At 46.1% G+C, this 18,181-nt stretch overlaps 1 protein-coding gene across 2 annotated transcripts in view; it reads left to right on the top strand.

Moving 5' to 3' along the window:
* Positions 1 to 18,181, top strand: part of MAP3K15 (mitogen-activated protein kinase kinase kinase 15) — a 191,669-nt gene that overhangs the window by 77,802 nt on the left and 95,686 nt on the right. For both annotated transcript variants that reach the window (XM_069944508.1, XM_069944509.1), the window contains 2 exons: positions 5,244 to 5,383; positions 7,140 to 7,163. In XM_069944508.1, coding sequence (XP_069800609.1) covers positions 5,244 to 5,383; positions 7,140 to 7,163 — 164 coding nt within the window. The remainder of the gene's footprint in view (positions 1 to 5,243; positions 5,384 to 7,139; positions 7,164 to 18,181) is intronic.

The raw sequence follows: 18,181 nt of genomic DNA, 5'->3' as shown, positions 1-18,181 counted from the left end.
TAATGATTATCGTCCGTATTTGGCTGATATCGGCCGATAATCATCCCGTGGAATAGAAGGCAACGATTAGCCAACATAGTGTTGCGTACATTTCTGCTATGGTGCAGCAAACAGATGTGCACACAGACTGGCACCATTAATGGGGTACTCCTGAGGGGAAAAAAGGTTTGTATCAGAAAATTATACTAATTTGTATATTACTTCTATTAAAAATCTTAATCCCTTAAGTACTTATCAGCTGCTGTATGCCTTGCAGGACATGGTGTATTCTTTCCAGTCTGAGGGTATGTTCAGACTAAGGAATCCGCACAGAGAAGTTCTGGCGGATTCCATTGCTCACCACCGCCCACGGCTGCGTGCATCTCTGCCCGAGCCATAGACTCTATTCTATGGTTGGGCGGATTCCGCTGTCCGTCCAAAGAATAAACCTGTTCGTTATTTGGACGAACGGCGGAATCAGCCCGACCATAGAATGGAGTCTGTTAGGGGCGGAGATGCGCGCTTTTTGCGGTGGCGGTGGCGAGCGTCAGAATCTGACAGAACTTCTTCGTGTGGATTCCTCAGTCTGAACATACCCTTACACAGTGCTCTCTGCTTCAAATCTGTATAACTTTACTACACCAGTTGATTAAAAAAAAATCTCTCTGGTGTTCCCCTTTAAATTGAGCCAATCTACAATCGGTGTGCTATGGATTTTAAAATTTGCAGCACATTCATGAGACCCAGTCCCCTGCATTGCTGGTGGTATATAAAACTGATTCCTGCCAGGCTCCTCAATGTGTGAACATGGCTGTGGGGTTCAGAGTGTAGTGCAGGGGTGCCCAACCTGCAGCCCTCCCGCTGTTGCAAAACCACAATTCTCATCACGTCAGGATGTTCAGACATGATGGGAATTGTAGTTTAGCAACAGCTGGAGGTCTGCAGGTTGTGCACCCCTGCTACAGAGGGACATAGCTGCTGGGGACTTATACCATTGGAAGGTCCTGTTAATATTTGTATCTAGCAGCCTCTCTTGAATGCAGTGGCGGATTAAATGTACTCTGGGCCCCGGGCTGTCCACCCAACCTGGGCCCCCCCCCCCCCCCCAGTCAATTCGCCCACATTATAATCTGCCACTGCGTCCCCCCCCCCCCCCACTGTCCCCCATAAACACTGCCTGCCTCCCCTCCCTGCTGGCCCCAATAAACATAATGTTTGGTCCCTTGCTGCTACCCCCAGTAAGCATTGCCCACCCCACCTCCACTGCCCCCAATAAACATATCGCCACCTCACCTGGTCCCCTGATGTTGCCCCCCCCTAAGGTCACAGCAGCACAGAGGATGTCAGGAGAGGAGGGTGCTGATCTTATAGGAGAGGACCAAGCAGCACAAAGGATGTCAGGAGAGGAGGGTGTTGATCTATAGGGGAGGTCCCAGCAGCACAGAGGATGTCAGGAGAGGATGGTGCTAATCCTATAGGAGATAGTCCCCCTTTATAGATGGTCCCCCTCTTCCCCCCCCCCCTTATAGATGGTCCCCCTCTCCCCCCCCCTTATAGATGGTCCCCCTCTTTCCCCCTTATAGATGGTCCCCCTCTTTCCCCCTCTATAGATGGTCCCCCTCTTTCCCCCTCTATACATGGTCCCCCTCTTTCCCCCCTTATACATGGTCCCCCTCTTTCCCCCCTTATAGATGGTCCCCCTCTTTCCCCCTCTATACATGGTCCCCCTCTTTCCCCCTTATAGCTGGTCCCCCTCTTTCCCCCTCTATACATGGTCCCCCTCTTTCCCCCCTTATAGATGCCCCCCCTCTTTCCCCCCTTATAGATGGTCCCCCTCTTTCCCCCTTATAGCTGGTCCTCCTTTCCCCCCTTATAGCTGGTCCCCCTCTTCCCTCTCCCCCCTTATAGCTGGTCCCCCTCTTCCCTCTCCCCCCTTATAGCTGGTCCTCCTTTCCCCCCTTATAGCTGGTCCCCCTCTTTCCACTCTATAGATGGTCCCCCTCTTTCCCCCTTTATAGATGGTCCCCCTCTTCCCTCTCCCCCCTTATAGCTGGTCCCCCTCTTCCCTCTCCCCCCTTATAACTGGTCCTCCTTTCCCCCCTTATAGATGGTCCCCCTCTTTCCCCCCTTATAGATGGTCCCCCTCTTTCCCCCTTTATAGATGGTCCCCCTCTTCCCTCTCCCCCCTTATAGCTGGTCCCCCTCTTCCCTCTCCCCCCTTATAACTGGTCCTCCTTTCCCCCCTTATAGATGGTCCCCCTCTTTCCCCCCTTATAGATGGTCCCCCTCTTTCCCCCCTTATAGATGGTCCCCCTCTTCCCTCTCCCCCCTTATAGATGGTCCCCCTCTTTCCCCCCTTATAGATGGTCCCCCTCTTCCCTCTCCCCCCTTATAGCTGGTCCTCCTCTTCCCTCTCCCCCCTTATAACTAGTCCTCCTTTCCCCCCTTATAGATGGTCCCCCTCTTTCCCCCTTTATAGATGGTCCCCCTCTTTCCCCCTTTATAGATGGTCCCCCTCTTCCCCCCTTATAGATGGCCCCCCTCTTCCCCCTCCCTTATAGATGGTCCCCCTCTCCCCCCTCCCTTATAGATGGTCCCCCTCTCCCCTCTCCCTTATAGATGGTCCCCCTCTCCCCCCTCCCTTTATAGATGGTCCCCCTCTCCCCCCTCCCTTATGGATAGTCCCCCTCTCCCCCCTCCCTTATAGATGGTCCCCCTCTCCCCCCTCCCTTTATAGATGGTCCCCCTCTTTCCCCCCCTTTATAGCTGCCCCCCCTTTCCCCCCCTTTATAGCTGCTCCCCCTTTCCCCCCCTTTATAGCTGGCCCCCCTTTCCCCCCCTTTATAGCTGGCCCCCCTTTCCCCCCCTTTATAGCTGGCCCCCCTTTCCCCCCCTTTATAGATGCCCCCCAGTGAGTAAATAACACAAAAATAACAAAATATAACTCACCTACCCTGCGTTCCCCCGTCGATCCTCTCTCCGGCTGCCTCCGTCTGATGCGCGGCTGCCGGGGGTGTCCGGTCCTCTGCCCGGCAGCGCGCGCGTCACACAGCTCCTAGTGCCGCCTGGGCCCTGACTTCCGGTACGTGCGCTCCCAGTACCGGAAGACAGGGCCCCAGGCGGCACTAGGAGCTGTGTGACGCGCGCGCTGCCAGGCAGAGGACCGGACACCCCCGGCAGCCGCGCATCAGAAGGAGGCAGCCGGAGACTCTTGTGACCGCAAGCGAAACAATGCTTGCGGTCACAAGAGTGCAGTGGCGAGGGGGCCTCCCGGGCGGCATTATAATGTGGGCGGCAAGGCATGGGCCCCCCCGGAGCCTTGGGCCCCGGGCGGCCGCCCAAACCGCCTACATTATAATCCGCCATTGCTTGAATGTGGTACTCATATCACCCCTACTAAGTTCTTTAGCGTTTTGGGATTATTCAATGCTTTTGTGCTCTGCGTGAGAACATGCAGGAAACTTTTCGCTTTATGTCTTCTTTAGCATGTATCTCATCCTTATGTCTCAGGCATTGCGCTGTAGAAATGTCTCAGCCTCCCTATCCCACCGCTCAGCCTCCCTATCCCACCGCTCAGCCTCCCTATCCCACCGCTCAGCCTCCCTATCCCACCGCTCAGCCTCCCTATCCCACCGCTCAGCCTCCCTGTCCCACCGCTCAGCCTCCCTGTCCCACCTCTCAGCCTCCCTGTCCCACCTCTCAGCCTCCCTGTCCCACCTCTCAGCCTCCCTGTCCCACCTCTCAGCCTCCCTGTCCCACCTCTCAGCCTCCCTGTCCCACCGCTCGGCCCCCCTTTCCCACAGCTCAGCCTCCCTATCCCACCGCTCAGCCTCCCTACCCCACCGCTCAGCCTCCCTGTCCCACCGCTCAGCCTCCCTGTCCCACCTCTCAGCCTCCCTGTCCCACCGCTCAGCCTCCCTGTCCCACCTCTCAGCCTCCCTATCCCACCGCTCTGCCTCCCTATCCCACCGCTCTGCCTCCCTATCCCACCGCTCTGCCTCCCTATCCCACCGCTCAGCCTCCCTGTCCCAGCTCTCAGCCTCCCTATCCCACCACTCTGCCTCCCTATCCCACCGCTCTGCCTCCCTATCCCACCGCTCTGCCTCCCTATCCCACCGCTCTGCCTCCCTATCCCACCGCTCAGCCTCCCTATCCCACAGCTCAGCCTCCCTATTCCACAGCTCAGCCTCCCTGTCCCACCTCTCAGCCTCCCTGTCCCACCACTCTGCCTCCCTATCCCACAGCTCAGCCTCCCTATCCCACAGCTCAGCCTCCCTATCCCACAGCTCAGCCTCCCTATCCCACAGCTCAACCTCCCTATCCCACAGCTCAGCCTCCCTATCCCACAGCTCAGCCTCCCTATCCCACTGCTTAGCCTCCCTATCCCACCGCCCAGCTCCAGTTAACATTCTTCTGTATCAGAACAATTCCCAGGCTGTCTATAAGATTTGTTGGGAAGAATTATTGACTTGTTTTCTCAGAGGAAGTACATCTATTTATATGTATCTACCAACGCTAGGATAAAATGAAAGCTTGATTTACCACAATCCTGGTGACAGCTTCCTATAGAGCCAGATCTACAGATTCACTTTTGACCTGGGACTGACCAAAGTAACATAGGACGCATCATTGACTGCTTGTATGTTATATATATATAGTGTTCCTCAACTGCTCAAGTCCACTATAGTTATTTCCATACATCTCTCGTGTATTTGGGTGGGACCCTGCACTTTCTTATAGATGTAATGTCTGAATGACTGTGATACAACTGATCAGCATATAAGGCTTTGTTCACACTAGTGTCACGGTTTTAGTTTATAATAGAGCCAAGACACTGATAAATCCCATTGAAAGTCTTATTGTCACGTAAAAAGTTTTACATGGCACACAGACGGTTATGTTCGGTCAGGGTCTCAGGGCAGAGACCCCTATTGATTGCTAGATATAGCCTAAAGAAGTGTGCAGATGTACGCTTCACCCCCAGCTCAAGACACAATCCAACTCAATGCAGGAGACAGTTGCCATAAACTTACAATGAAGTTTCTCCTATAATGAGGTGGTTCAAGCAGAGAATCAGCGAGTGAAGAGCACAGACGTGCGCTTCTCCTGGCTTTGTTTAGCAGGTGGTGGAGGTCTTGACACAGAGACCCTGACTGACCACAACTGATGTTTTATGATATGTTTTATAACAAAATGCTGAAGAAGAACTGGAAGTGAAGGCAGCTGAAACAGTCCGGTACTGATAAAACCTCTTTCTATTGCAGATGTTGCTGTAGTGGACATGAGTGATGTGGGAAGGCAGCCTTCTCTTTTCTACCACCTCGGGGTACGAGAAAGTTTCGACATGGCAAATAATGTTATTATCTATCACGATACAGACCCTGATACATCGCTGTCTCTTAAGGTAAATGTCATGAATGTTGTTTTGGCTGTTATTGAACCCAGAATTGAATATACTTGCTTTTCTGTGTTTTTTTTCTCTCTCATGATAAAAAATGCCCAATATGAACTAAACCACTGATAAGATTAAAGGGAACCTTTTAGGGTGATTGACACTATAGGTGTTAAAGTGAATGTACCACTAGGTACATTGTTGTTGTTTTTATTTTGCATGAATAGAACAGCAGGGATGCTGGTGCCGTGGACCCTTTTTGACCTGCGCCGGTCTGTTACCGAGGACCGGCCGGGCATGAAGCACTGGGGGCATTGATTCTAATGGAGCTGAATCACAGAGGGGAGGGGGTTTCATCACACTGGGGTGGGTCAGCAGTATTTTAGGCCCCGTTCCCACTGAGCAAAGCTAGCGGAATTCCGCGACGGAATTGTCCGCCGCGGAATGCCGTTAGCCTCCCGCTCATAATGGGAGTCTATGGGAGGCGCGCGCTGCTGCTCTGTACGCGCTGAAGAATGAACATGTTCATTCTTCAGCGCGGACAGGGCAGGAGCGCGCGCCTCCCATAGAGTCCCATTATGAGCGGGAGGCTAACGGCATTCCGCGGCGGACAATTCCGTCGCGGAATTCCGCTACCTTTGCTCAGTGGGAACGGAGCCTTACAGTATCTGCCTCTAATCAGTAGAAGAAAATCCAGGTGATACATTCTCTTTAACTACACAGCATCCTTGGTGAAAAAAATGTTTTTAAATGAACTGGGGTCCGAACGTTATATAGATTTGTAAATTACTTTTATTTAAAAATCTCAAGTCTTCCAGTACTCCAGTAATCAGCTGCTGTATGTCCTGCAGGAAGTGGTGTATTCTTCCCAGTCTGACACAGTGCTCTCTGCTGCCACCTCCGTCCATGTCAGGAACTGTCCAGAGCAGGAGAAGTTTTCTATGGGGATTTCCTACTGCTCTGGACAGTTCGTGTCATGAACAGAGGTGGCAGCAAAGAGCAGTGTGTCAGACTGGGAAGAATACACTACTTCCTACAGGACATACAGCAGCTGATAAGTACTGGAACACTTGAGTTTTTCAAGTAGAAGTAATTTACTAATTTGTATAGCTTTTTTTCTGTGGAGTACCTCTTTAAGAGCAGAGTCCTGTACATCAATCATGGAGGGATAGAAGTGCTGCTGCAGCTCAGCCCACCTCTCTGACCTCTTAGAAACGTAAAATACAGTCCTCAGTATGTGTGTAGTATTGCAGCTCAGTTCTATTGGAGCAAAAGGAGCCAAGTGTTAATACCACACACAGCCTAAGGACAGGTGTAGAGTAGAGATGAGCGAATCTCAAGCACATTCGAGTTATTACTAGGGAGTATTCCAGGAAAATTTTACTTTTCCCCGGGTCAGCATGTGACCTGTGGCTCTATTCATTCCTATGGAGCTACGGAAAGAGTCGAGTACGGTGGAAAAGCACTGCATTCGGCTCTTTCCATTGTTCTAAGAATGAACCGCGGGTCAGGTGCCGACCCAGTACTCTATTCATAACAAAGCCGGCGGAGTCCGATACGTAGATCGCCAGGGGGTTCAGGGGTTGGACCCCCCACCATTTCCTACTTCTTCCTTATCCGGTGCATGGTGGGGATGAATTTTTCCCGGAATACCCCTTTTCTGCTATCCAACTTCTGCAGCCACCGGTAATCAAATGCTGCATGTTCGATTTGCTCCTGCCTAGTTTGACTGCTGATTTTATCTGAATTTCTTTGTTTTCTTTTTTAGGATATGGTGGCTCAGAAGAACACAGTGAGTATAAAAGCATGTATAATAGGTAGAGCAGAAATAAAGGCAATAAATATTGTATCTAATGTAAATTTTAAAACTTTTTCATCTTCACCCTTGAAGCATGGGTTCACACGTATATTTCAGTCAGTATTGTGGTCCTCATATTGCAACCAAAACCAGGAGTGGATTGAAAACACAGAAAGGCTCTGTTCACACAATGTTGAAATTGAGTGGATGGCCGCCATTTAATGGCGAATATTTGCTGTTATTTTAAAACAACGGCTGTTATATTGAAATAATGGCCGTTATTTACTGTTATATGGCGGCCATCCACTCAATTTCACCATTGTGTGAACAGAGCCTTTCTGTGTTTTTAATCCACTCCTGGTTTTGGTTGCAATATGAGGACCACAATACTGACTGAAATATACGGTGTGTGAACATAGCCTTAGTTAGTATTTATCTTACTATTTTTAATTGCATCAGTGCGAGTCTTCAGCTGTTTTTCACACTCACACACATGCCTGGTAGGAGCAGTCACTTCACTAATCTTGGCCATGAACCTCATTCTGTTGCCCCATTGATCCAATGACATCACTTCTCTGTCCTCTCTGTCTCAGGATCACTCATCCATCACATGGAGCTCTGACAAGTTGCAAACTACAGTTTCCATTTCAATTCATGATCTGGTGTCATGGAGTCAAACTTGAATCGGAGCCATTGTTAGTCATTGTGAAAATGAAAGGTCATGGATAATTATAAGTCACTTACTATATGTAAATAAAATAGTAAGATACACATATACATGTAACCAACTTGGGTAATTCTAGTTCATTAAATCTGTACCCAACCCTTATGTATACCCCTAATCCATGTATGAACAGCACAGTTTTTAGCACCTAGGTATTAGTTTTGTAACCCTGTAATCCCACAGTGTCAGAAAGCAGAATAGACAGGAAAAGAAGCTGGATGTGATGTATATATGGCATCCAGCTTCCTGCCACACACAAAAAAAAAAAACGAAACACCAGGCCAGGAGTAAAAGGTTCTGATCAGTCATATAGCCGTCATATATATTGGGAGGATTCACAAGTCAACTTCCAACTAGTAGGTACTGAATTGTGCAGGGACTTGTTTTTATTATAATCAACGTGTACATGTGTGTGTGTGTGTGTGTGTATATGTTTGTCTGTTGGTGCATCAGCACTGCGTGTGTGTGGTTATAACAGAGCTGTGTCTGTGTATGTTGGTGTAGCACAGTCATGTGTATGTATTTAGCAGAGCTGTAAGTGTAGTAGATATGTGGGTGCAGCAAGGCTGTGTGTGTATGTATAGCTGAGCTGTGTGTCAACATATAATGTATGTGAAGCAGTGTTGTGTGTGTATAATGTTCATGCTGCGGGGCTGTGTATGTGGAGATATAGTTGCTAATCCCAGTGATTTAAAGGGAATCTGTCAGCTGCAATTCAGGTTCCAAACTGCTGACATTGTTGGATAGCTGTTAGGTTAAGAATGCACCTGGTACCTTTTATATATCCAGCTGTGCTTCCAGAATGTAGAAAATGCTTTTATTTTCTGGTACAAAGAGTCAAAGTGGCCTTTCCGAGTCCTAAGTAGGGTCAGTTATGGGAGAGGTGTGTAAGGAGATGTTACAGCTTGTTGAACATCAGGAGCTCGGGAAATCCTCTTTGACTCTTTCCACAGTAGAATAAAAGCAGCTTTCTATGTTCTGGAAGCACAGCTGAATATATGAAAAAAATAATAATAATAATAATAATTATAAAAAAAATAAATATATATATGTATTAAACCTCTGTTTTAACCTCACAAAATAAAGTAATATTATCCGGGCACAGCTCTGTACTTTCAGTAGTGGCAGACGCTACTAAAACTACAGAGCTACAATGCTTACAGTTAAGCTTATCGGCAGAATTTTTTAAAGTCGAACTCCCAACAATGTAATGCTCCTTTCTTAGCCTAAGAGACCATTAATTTTAAATTGTTGGGGTTAATTCTTTGGGGTCTTGCTGTTCAGACCCCCACCATTCTCTAGATTGAGCAGCGCAATATGTCTGTGAATCTCTTCTTATGCAACAAGACAGGGGGATGAGTCTTGGTTAACCCCTTTAATTGACGAAAAAGTGGGTGTGGAGAATTAAAAAAGGGGCATTCCAGAGAATAAATACTATTCTAATGAACAATTAAATACTGTACATAAAAAAACACAATTTTTAAACTATGTCTAAATGGTTCATATATATGATATCAAATAGTCAGTTACTCCTTTTATTATGATACCATTAAAGAGGTTGTCCAGGTTGGAGGAAGGGGGGGGGGGTAATATGTAGCCCAGGCTGCAGGGAAAATAACAAAGGGGTATACCAACCTGGCTCCATCCTCTATTGCTGCCATCTTTCCAAGCATCCAGGCCCTGCTGACGGCTTATTCTTACTAGGTCTTTAACATGAGGACATGAATGCAGTCAATGATTGTGCTAAGTGGGTAGTTGCTGTCCGCATGGGACATCACCAGAACTAGTCGAAATAAGATAGTAGTGGGCAACGGACATGTTGGAATCTGGCAGGAGATGGGACTAGGTAAGTATACCTCTATACTAGGTAAGTATACTTTTTTAAAGTATACAACAAGACAATTTGATTAATACGTATTTAAAAAAAAATGGTTTGCTTCTTTTGTGAGAATCCCGGTGAGGAGGACTTGAGACTGCATATTATTTCCTTGCCTGATGGTAATAGATGTTCACTTGTAATTACTATAAAGAAGCCGTGCATCTGAACCTGGGCCAAGTCTAACATTCATGAGTCATAGCCAAGGCACAGTGAGTTGTAGGATATTTTGTTCCCACATCACATTGCATTTCATCTCAGGGACCTGGTTTAATTGGGAAAATGTTGCAGCTTTCAAAATAAAGAAATCTATATGTGTTATGTTGTAGTGTGTAGTGTGTGGATAAAGAAATATAGGTTAAAGGATAGACAATAAAATCTATGGCTATGCGGAAAGTCCTCAGACTTTTTTTTCTTATTTTGTCATAATGTAATAAAATAGAACATTCTGGGAAAAAATCTTTCAAATTTATTAAAACTAAAAACTAAAATCTTGCACTGACATAAGTAGTCAGAGCTTTCACTCAGTACTTAGTTTTAAGCCCCTTTGGCAGTGATTCCAGCCTCCAGTCTTCTTGGCTATGATGTCACTAGGTCTGCACACCTGAATTTTGGGATTTTCCGCCATTCTTCTCTGCAGATCCTCTCAGGCTCTGTCAGGTTGCACGGGGACAGTCAGTGAACAGCCATTTTCTGGTCTCTTCAGAGATTTTAGTCTGAGCTCTGGCTGGGTCACTCAAGGACATTCACAGAGTTGTCCCTAAGCCGCTTTTGTGTTGTCTTGGCTGTGCGCTTAGGGTCAGCGTCTGGTTGGAAGGTGAACTTTCAGCTCAGTCTAAGGTCCAGCGCACTGTGGATTGGGCTTTTTGAGAACGAATATCTCTTTCCCTCAACTTTCCCTCAGCCCTGACTAGTGTCCCTGTCCCAGCTGCTGAAAAACACCACCATAGCAGGATGCTGCCTCCACCATGCTTCACTTTAGGGATGGTATTGGGGAGGTGATGAGCAGTGCCTGGTTTCCTGCAATCTTGGTTTCATCAAACCAGAGAATCTTGTTTTTTCCAGTCTGAAAATCCTTTGGGTGTTTCGTTTTCACAACCTCCAGGTCTTTCATGTTTTTTATTCACAGAGAAGAGGCTTTTTACCGGCCACTCTGCCATAAAGCCCAGATTTTGTGTCCACAAACCTAAGCCAGTTGCGTCCACTCACCGAAAAATCCACAGGTGCATGAATCACTTCCAAGCAGAAATTCATCCAAAAAACTATTTTTTTCAGCACTGATGTGAATTAAAAACTTACACGTTTCGGCGTGTGCTATGTTTTTTCTATGACTGTCTCGTATTAAAATTAAAGACAAGTTTTTAATTCACATCGGTGCAGAAAAAGATAGTTTTTTTTATAAACCCCAGATTGGTGCAGTACTGCAGTGATGGTCCACTTTCTGGAAGTTTCTCCCAACAAGACACAGGCTCTTTCAAACTCAGCCAGAGATTACAAAGGATTACTTTTGGTGAGGTGACCAGCTCTATGAAGAGTTCTGGTTGTTCTTAACGTTTCCATTTGTGGATTATGGAGACCACTGTGCGGTTGGGAATTTTCAGTGCAGCAGAACTTTTTATACACTCCTCCAGATCTCCCCCACACAATCTCTGAGCTCTACAGGCAGTCCTTTACTCCTCATGGCTTGTTTTTTGCTCTGATATGTATTGTCAGCTGTGATGCCTTATACATACAGGGCTGTGTCTTTACAAATCCTGTCCGATTATATACACTGGTCAACAAATTTTCAAAAGTTGTTTGGTTCAGAAATAAAATTATCCATTTCTTAATGATTTTTATGTGCTGAATTCAAATATCACAAGGAAAAATGTTAATTGGCTCTAGTTTCTATGATATCGAAGAGTTTTCAGGTTACTGTTTTGTCGGATTAAAGGATTAAAGGGGGGCACAAGGGGCACGTGCCCAGGGGCCTCCACCACTAGGGGGCCTCCACCAGCCCAAACCCAGAAGTGGTGTCTGGGAGCCAGTCCCACGCGCAAAAAGCATGTGGAAACCCTACCTGGACACAGCACTGGCCACACTGCATGCTGTCCAGGGAGGGAGGGAGGGAGGTGTAGGGTTAATCCTGTGTAAGCATCTCCCTCCCGGCAGGCTCAGACTCCCCCCTGGTGGGTCTTTTGAATGGATTCTTCCTGTCAAGCTTCCGGGTGCCTGTCTCCTGCCGAGGTCCTCACTCCCCTTGCCCCTCCCCTTCACTGAGGAGAGAACAGCGTGGGACCTCAGCAAGGAAACCTGATCTCTCCAGCAGGGATGTGACATCATGGAGCATGCTGGAGCATCTGTCACAGTGGCTGACAGGCTGAAGGAACAGAGAAGAGCCAGGAGAAGACCTGTCATCTGCCCAGATCAGATGAGTATGAGGTTTTGTTTTGTATTGGCACATCAGAGCAGGGGTATGTACTATAGGGGCATATATCAGAGCAGGAATATATACTATAAGGGCATATATCAGAGCAGGGGTATATACTATAGGGACATATATCAGAGCAGGGGGCATATATCAGAACCGAGGGCATATACTATGGGGGCATATATCAGAGCAGGGGTATATACTATAGGGGCATATATATATATAGCCTGTGTGCAGCATATGACATGTAGCCTGTGTGCAGTGTATGGTATATAGCCTGTGTGCAGCCTATGATATATTGCCTGTGTGCAGTGTATGGTATATAGCCTGTGTGCAGCCTATAATATATAGCCTGTGTGCAGCCTATAATATATAGCCTGTGTGCAGCCTATAATATATAGCCTGTGTGCAGCCTATGATATATACCCTGTGTGCAGCATATGACATGTAACCTGTGTGCAGTGTATGATATATAGCCTGTGTGCAGCCTATGATATATTGCCTGTGTGCAGTGTATGGTATATAGACTGTGTGCAGCATATGACATATAGCCTGTGTGCAGTGTATGATATATAGCCTGTGTGCAGCATATGATATATAGCTTGTGTGCAGTGTATGATATATAGCTTGTGTGCAGTGTATGATATATAGCTTGTGTGCAGTGTATGATATATAGCCTGTGTGCAGCATATTGTGTATATATAGCCTCTGTGCAGCATATGACATGTAGCCTATGACATGTATCCTGTGTGCAGCTATATATGCCATGATCCTTAGGGTATATTCACATGTATTATATCCGCTATAGATTATACACAGCCTTTAAGTACTTTCTGCTCTTTACTGCTTCAGGTAGTTTATATGGTTGGAAACTGAAGATGAGACCTAGATTTGCAAGTCCAGGTTCTGCCTGTGATTCACAACTGTATATGCTAGCTGTTGGGGCTAACACAGTGGGCAAGAGAGCACAGAAAGTGCTAAAGTGCTGTGTTCTCGCATTGAATTAAGTGGGAACACACCACGATGCTCACCCCTCCCCCATCCTGTCTCTAGGGCCTGGCATCTTCCTCTGCACTGCAGCCTCTAGGGACCATCATATGCAGAACAGAGGAGGATGGAGTGAGGAGGGGTAGGTGCTAAGTCCCCTACAGTAATCAGCCACCTGTATAGATCACTGTATGGTTTATTTGTGGGGGAAGAAAATGGGGGGGCCCCCAACAAAATTATTGCCCAGGGCCTCCACCAACCTTAATCCGGCCCTGATAATAGCCGACATATTTATTACTTCTGCAATCATAAGGAAGCAAGTTTACTTATGTTTAATTATGTTTATTGAACTCTGGAATGTAGGTCCTTATTCAATGGCTTCTCGGTGCATTTACACATGTCTTTTGTATTCATACATGGGATTGTCTCTGATAACTGTCCAACATTAATCTGCAAGCATTGATGGGTTCCATTTACCCCGATACCTTAGGCTAGGTTATAACTGCGTTTTTAGTAGTATATCTGTCTTTTTCATCCGTTTTTTGCAAGAAACGGGAGAAAAACTGATGCATTTGTGTGCATCCGTTTTGATCCGTTTTTCCATTGACTTCCATTATAAAAAAAAAACGGATCGAAATAGATTAGTTTTTTTAACGGACACAAAAGTAGCGTTGACACTACTTTTGTGTCCGTTAAAAAAAAGGATCCGTTTTTTTTTTTTTATAATGGAAGTCAATGGAAAGGTAGATGAAAACGGATGCACACAATTTTTTTTTCATCGTTTTTCGCAAAAAACTGATGAAAAACACGGATGGCAAAAACGCAGTGTGAACCTAGCCTTATACCATAACTATTGGTCATTCTAAAATGATGCAATATACCAGTTAATGATGCAATACTGATGATGCAAACTTTTCCCAGTATTGTATCACAGGCTGTGAGAAGTATAAAAAGTGCGTCTATATCTTGACAATTAGAGCCAATTTCAAAATTTGAACATCATTTTCGATCTCAGCACCCCAAAATTAGTTAGGTTCAACTGTTTTCATGTCGGAACCTTATTGGCTGTTGACCAGTGTTACCTGAATTTACCAGAGGTGACTCCATGTAAGGTGTTGAAACATCTTAAAGATTATCAAGACACATGGGAAGCCTCAGAGGGTATTGAGTGCAGATTGATAGAGGAAAACTTGATTATTTTATTTTATTTTAGAACAAGAGCACAATGTAACAGAGTGGGAAAAATTTAAAAGTTCCGAAGACTTTCCTGAATGCATTGTGGGTATATATATAAGTGCACAAGTGAAATGGGATGCAGGGATCGATTATAGTGGCCATTAGGTCTATTGTGACTTTGTCTACTTGTACCATATCTATGTGTGCATCAGTTTATGATTATTTAAGGAAGCAGGACCTAGCTGGTTTCTGGACCCCGTGGGATGTCATATTTTCTTATTATAAAGGGAAGTAACAAATCATAGTATTCAGCCTATGGTAATAGGTTATCTTGTGAAGAATGTATGCATGATAGACTGCTCAGGAGGCTGCTGTATAGGTCACTGCACTCCCCCAGACCAAGTAATTACATCTCTGATTGTTGGGTCCTTACTATGAGCTCTGAGGTTCAGGAAAGCAGAGGGAGTTTACTCTCTCATGCAGATGGTTGACAGAGCGTGTGTTTACAGTGGTCGTTCTTGTTTCCTGTCATTAAGTTGTATGTACAACATTGTGGAACATCATAGCTATGAAAGTTATTTGTCACCCCCGCTGGGAATATAATCATTCTTTTGCTTAAAAAGTTTAGTGTGTAGATAAGCTTGCATCGGTATGGTAAAAGAGTCAGGCCTAGAGAATAAAAGCAGACCCAAAGTTATAGCAAGTATTGTCCTTAGGTCTATTGATCTAGTTCATAAAACACTGTGATCATGTTGTGGGCAGTAATCTGTGTGCAAGTGGACAAAATAAGAGAATCATTTATGTTGTATGTAGTGATGTCACGATACCAGAATTTTGAGTTCGATACCAATACCAACTTTTTTTTTTCAATGCTCGATACCAATTCGATACTTAATAAATTTTATTTAACCCCCCCCCACAAGAATAGAGATGCGCCCGTACGGACCATATTACTTTAAAAATAAAGTTTGCATTATTTAAAATAAATGTTCTTAAAAAAATGTCCCTATTCTAACTCCTAACACTTTTTTTTTTATCTTTTAGCCTGCATGGCTGTGGGGTGTAGTGTTATTTAGTAGCATGTGTTTATGTGGTACTGAATTTGGTGGTTTCTCCGCTTGCAACATTTACCGTGCGTGATCAGGAAGGTGATAATCTTATAATATGCACAATAACACTTCAGCTATCAGGGATGATGGGTCTTGTAGTCATGTAACACACTTCAGCTATCAGGGATGATGGGGGTTGTAGTCATATAACACACACTTCAGCTACCAGGGGGATGGGGGTTGTAGTCATGTAACACACACTTCAGCTATCAGGGGGATGATGGGAACTGTAGTCATGTAACACACACTTCAGCTATCAGGGATGATGGGAACTGTAGTCATGTAACACACACTTCAGCTATCAGGGATGATGGGAACTGTAGTCATGTAACACACACTTCAGCTATCAGGGATGATGGGAACTGTAGTCATGTAACACACACTTCAGCTATCAGGGATGATGGGAACTGTAGTCATGTAACACACACTTCAGCTATCGGGGATGATGGGAACTGTAGTCATGTAACACACTTCAGCTATCAGGGATGATGGGAACTGTAGTCATGTAACACACTTCAGCTATCAGGGATGATGGGAACTGTAGTCATGTAACACACACTTCAGCTATCAGGGATGATGAGAACTGTAGTCATGTAACACACACTTCAGCTATCAGGGATGATGGGAACTGTAGTCATGTAACACACACTTCAGCTATCAGGGGGATGATGGGAACTGTAGTCATGTAACACACTTCAGCTATCAGGGATGATGGGAACTGTAGTCATGTAACACACACTTCAGCTATCAGGGATGATGGGAACTGTAGTCATGTAACACACTTCAGCTATCAGGGATGATGGGAACTGTAGTCATGTAACACACACTTCAGCTATCAGGGATGATGGGAACTGTAGTCATGTAACACACACTTCAGCTATCAGGGATGATGGGAACTGTAGTCATGTAACACACACTTCAGCTATCAGGGATGATGGGAACTGTAGTCATGTAACATACTTCAGCTATCAGGGGGATGATGGGAACTGTAGTCATGTAACACACACTTCAGCTATCAGGGATGATGGGAACTGTAGTCATGTAACACACACTTCAGCTATCAGGGGGATGATGGGAACTGTAGTCATGTAACACACACTTCAGCTATCGGGGATGATGGGAACTGTAGTCATGTAACACACTTCAGCTATCAGGGATGATGGGAACTGTAGTCATGTAACACACACTTCAGCTATCAGGGATGATGGGAACTGTAGTCATGTAACACACACTTCAGCTATCAGGGATGATGGGAACTGTAGTCATGTAACACACACTTCAGCTATCAGGGATGATGAGAACTGTAGTCATGTAACACACACTTCAGCTATCAGGGATGATGGGAACTGTAGTCATGTAACACACTTCAGCTATCAGGGGGATAATGGGAACTGTAGTCATGTAACACACACTTCAGCTATCAGGGATGATGGGAACTGTAGTCATGTAACACACACTTCAGCTATCAGGGGGATGATGGGAACTGTAGTCATGTAACACACACTTCAGCTATCAGGGATGATGGGGGTTGTAGTCATGTAACACACACTTCAGCTATCAGGGATGATGGGAACTGTAGTCATGTAACACACTTCAGCTATCAGGGATGATGGGAACTGTAGTCATGTAACACACACCAGCTATCAGGGATGATGAGGGTTGTAGTTGCACTATTCCAGCTGGATTCGGTCAGCAGAGTAATGTGCAGGCTACAGCCCCCCTCCCCCTTCCCTTCACAGTTGCAGCCATGCCGACCTTTTGCTCACCCCCCACATTGCTGATGCCGGCCCGAGACTGTCCAGAGGGCCCCCACCTCACAGCCATCCACCTCCTGTCAGATCTCCTCCTCGCCTCCCCCGGACCATGCAGCTCTCAGCCTTTCTCTTTCCTCTCCTGCCGCCGACGCTGCTCTGTAATGCTATACTGACCCGGGACCCCGCATACACCTCGGCTCTTGTCAGATACTCACCGGGCCCAGCTCTGTCTCATGCCCGGTGCCTGTGGAGGGGGGAAGCTCATGCTTCTCCTCATCTTATTCCATAAGACCTCAGCACTATCGCAGCTGCCAAGCCCCGCAGTGGCACACACGTGTACCCGGGCCGGCGGTGTCCCCCGCGGCGATGTGAGAGGCAGGAACGGCCGGCGGCAGCAGCATGGTGCGCGGAAGATCGGGGTCCCAGGTCTGTGTTCGCAGGGGTGGCACAGAGAGAACATGACAGGCGCTCAGGTAGCCGCCTGTCATGTTCTCTGCACTATACTCTGTTAAACTACGCTATTTTGTAGTTTAACAAAGTATCGATACCAGGAAATCCTGGTACCGAACCGTTTTTTTGCCCCGAAAATCGATAGTAGTATTGATTTTTCGGTGCATCGTGCATCCCTAGTTGTATGTATTTTACAGTAATCACTGCAATTATGATTTTTTGTTTTTTCTGTCCATTAATCAGGGTCCTGATTTATGGACAGAAAAAGGATCCATTTCAACAGATCAGTTTTTGGCTGCCGATCCAATTGGAGGCTCCAATAGAAGTCAATGGGAGAGATTTAGCAAACCACTAGCAACCAATCAGATTCCACCTTTCATTCCTTATAGACACTTTGGAAAATTAAATGAGGAATCTGATTGGTTGCTAGGGGCAACTGAGCCAGTTTCACTTTACACCATGTTTGATAAATCTCCCCTATGGATCCATTTTAAATGCACCATTTGTGTGCTGTACGTTTTTACTA

This window comes from Dendropsophus ebraccatus, chromosome 11 (assembly GCF_027789765.1).
Source record: "Dendropsophus ebraccatus isolate aDenEbr1 chromosome 11, aDenEbr1.pat, whole genome shotgun sequence".
Taxonomy (NCBI): Eukaryota; Metazoa; Chordata; class Amphibia; order Anura; family Hylidae; genus Dendropsophus; species Dendropsophus ebraccatus.
The sequence above is the reverse complement of the archived record's forward strand: the minus strand, read 5'-3'. Positions and strand labels throughout refer to the sequence as shown.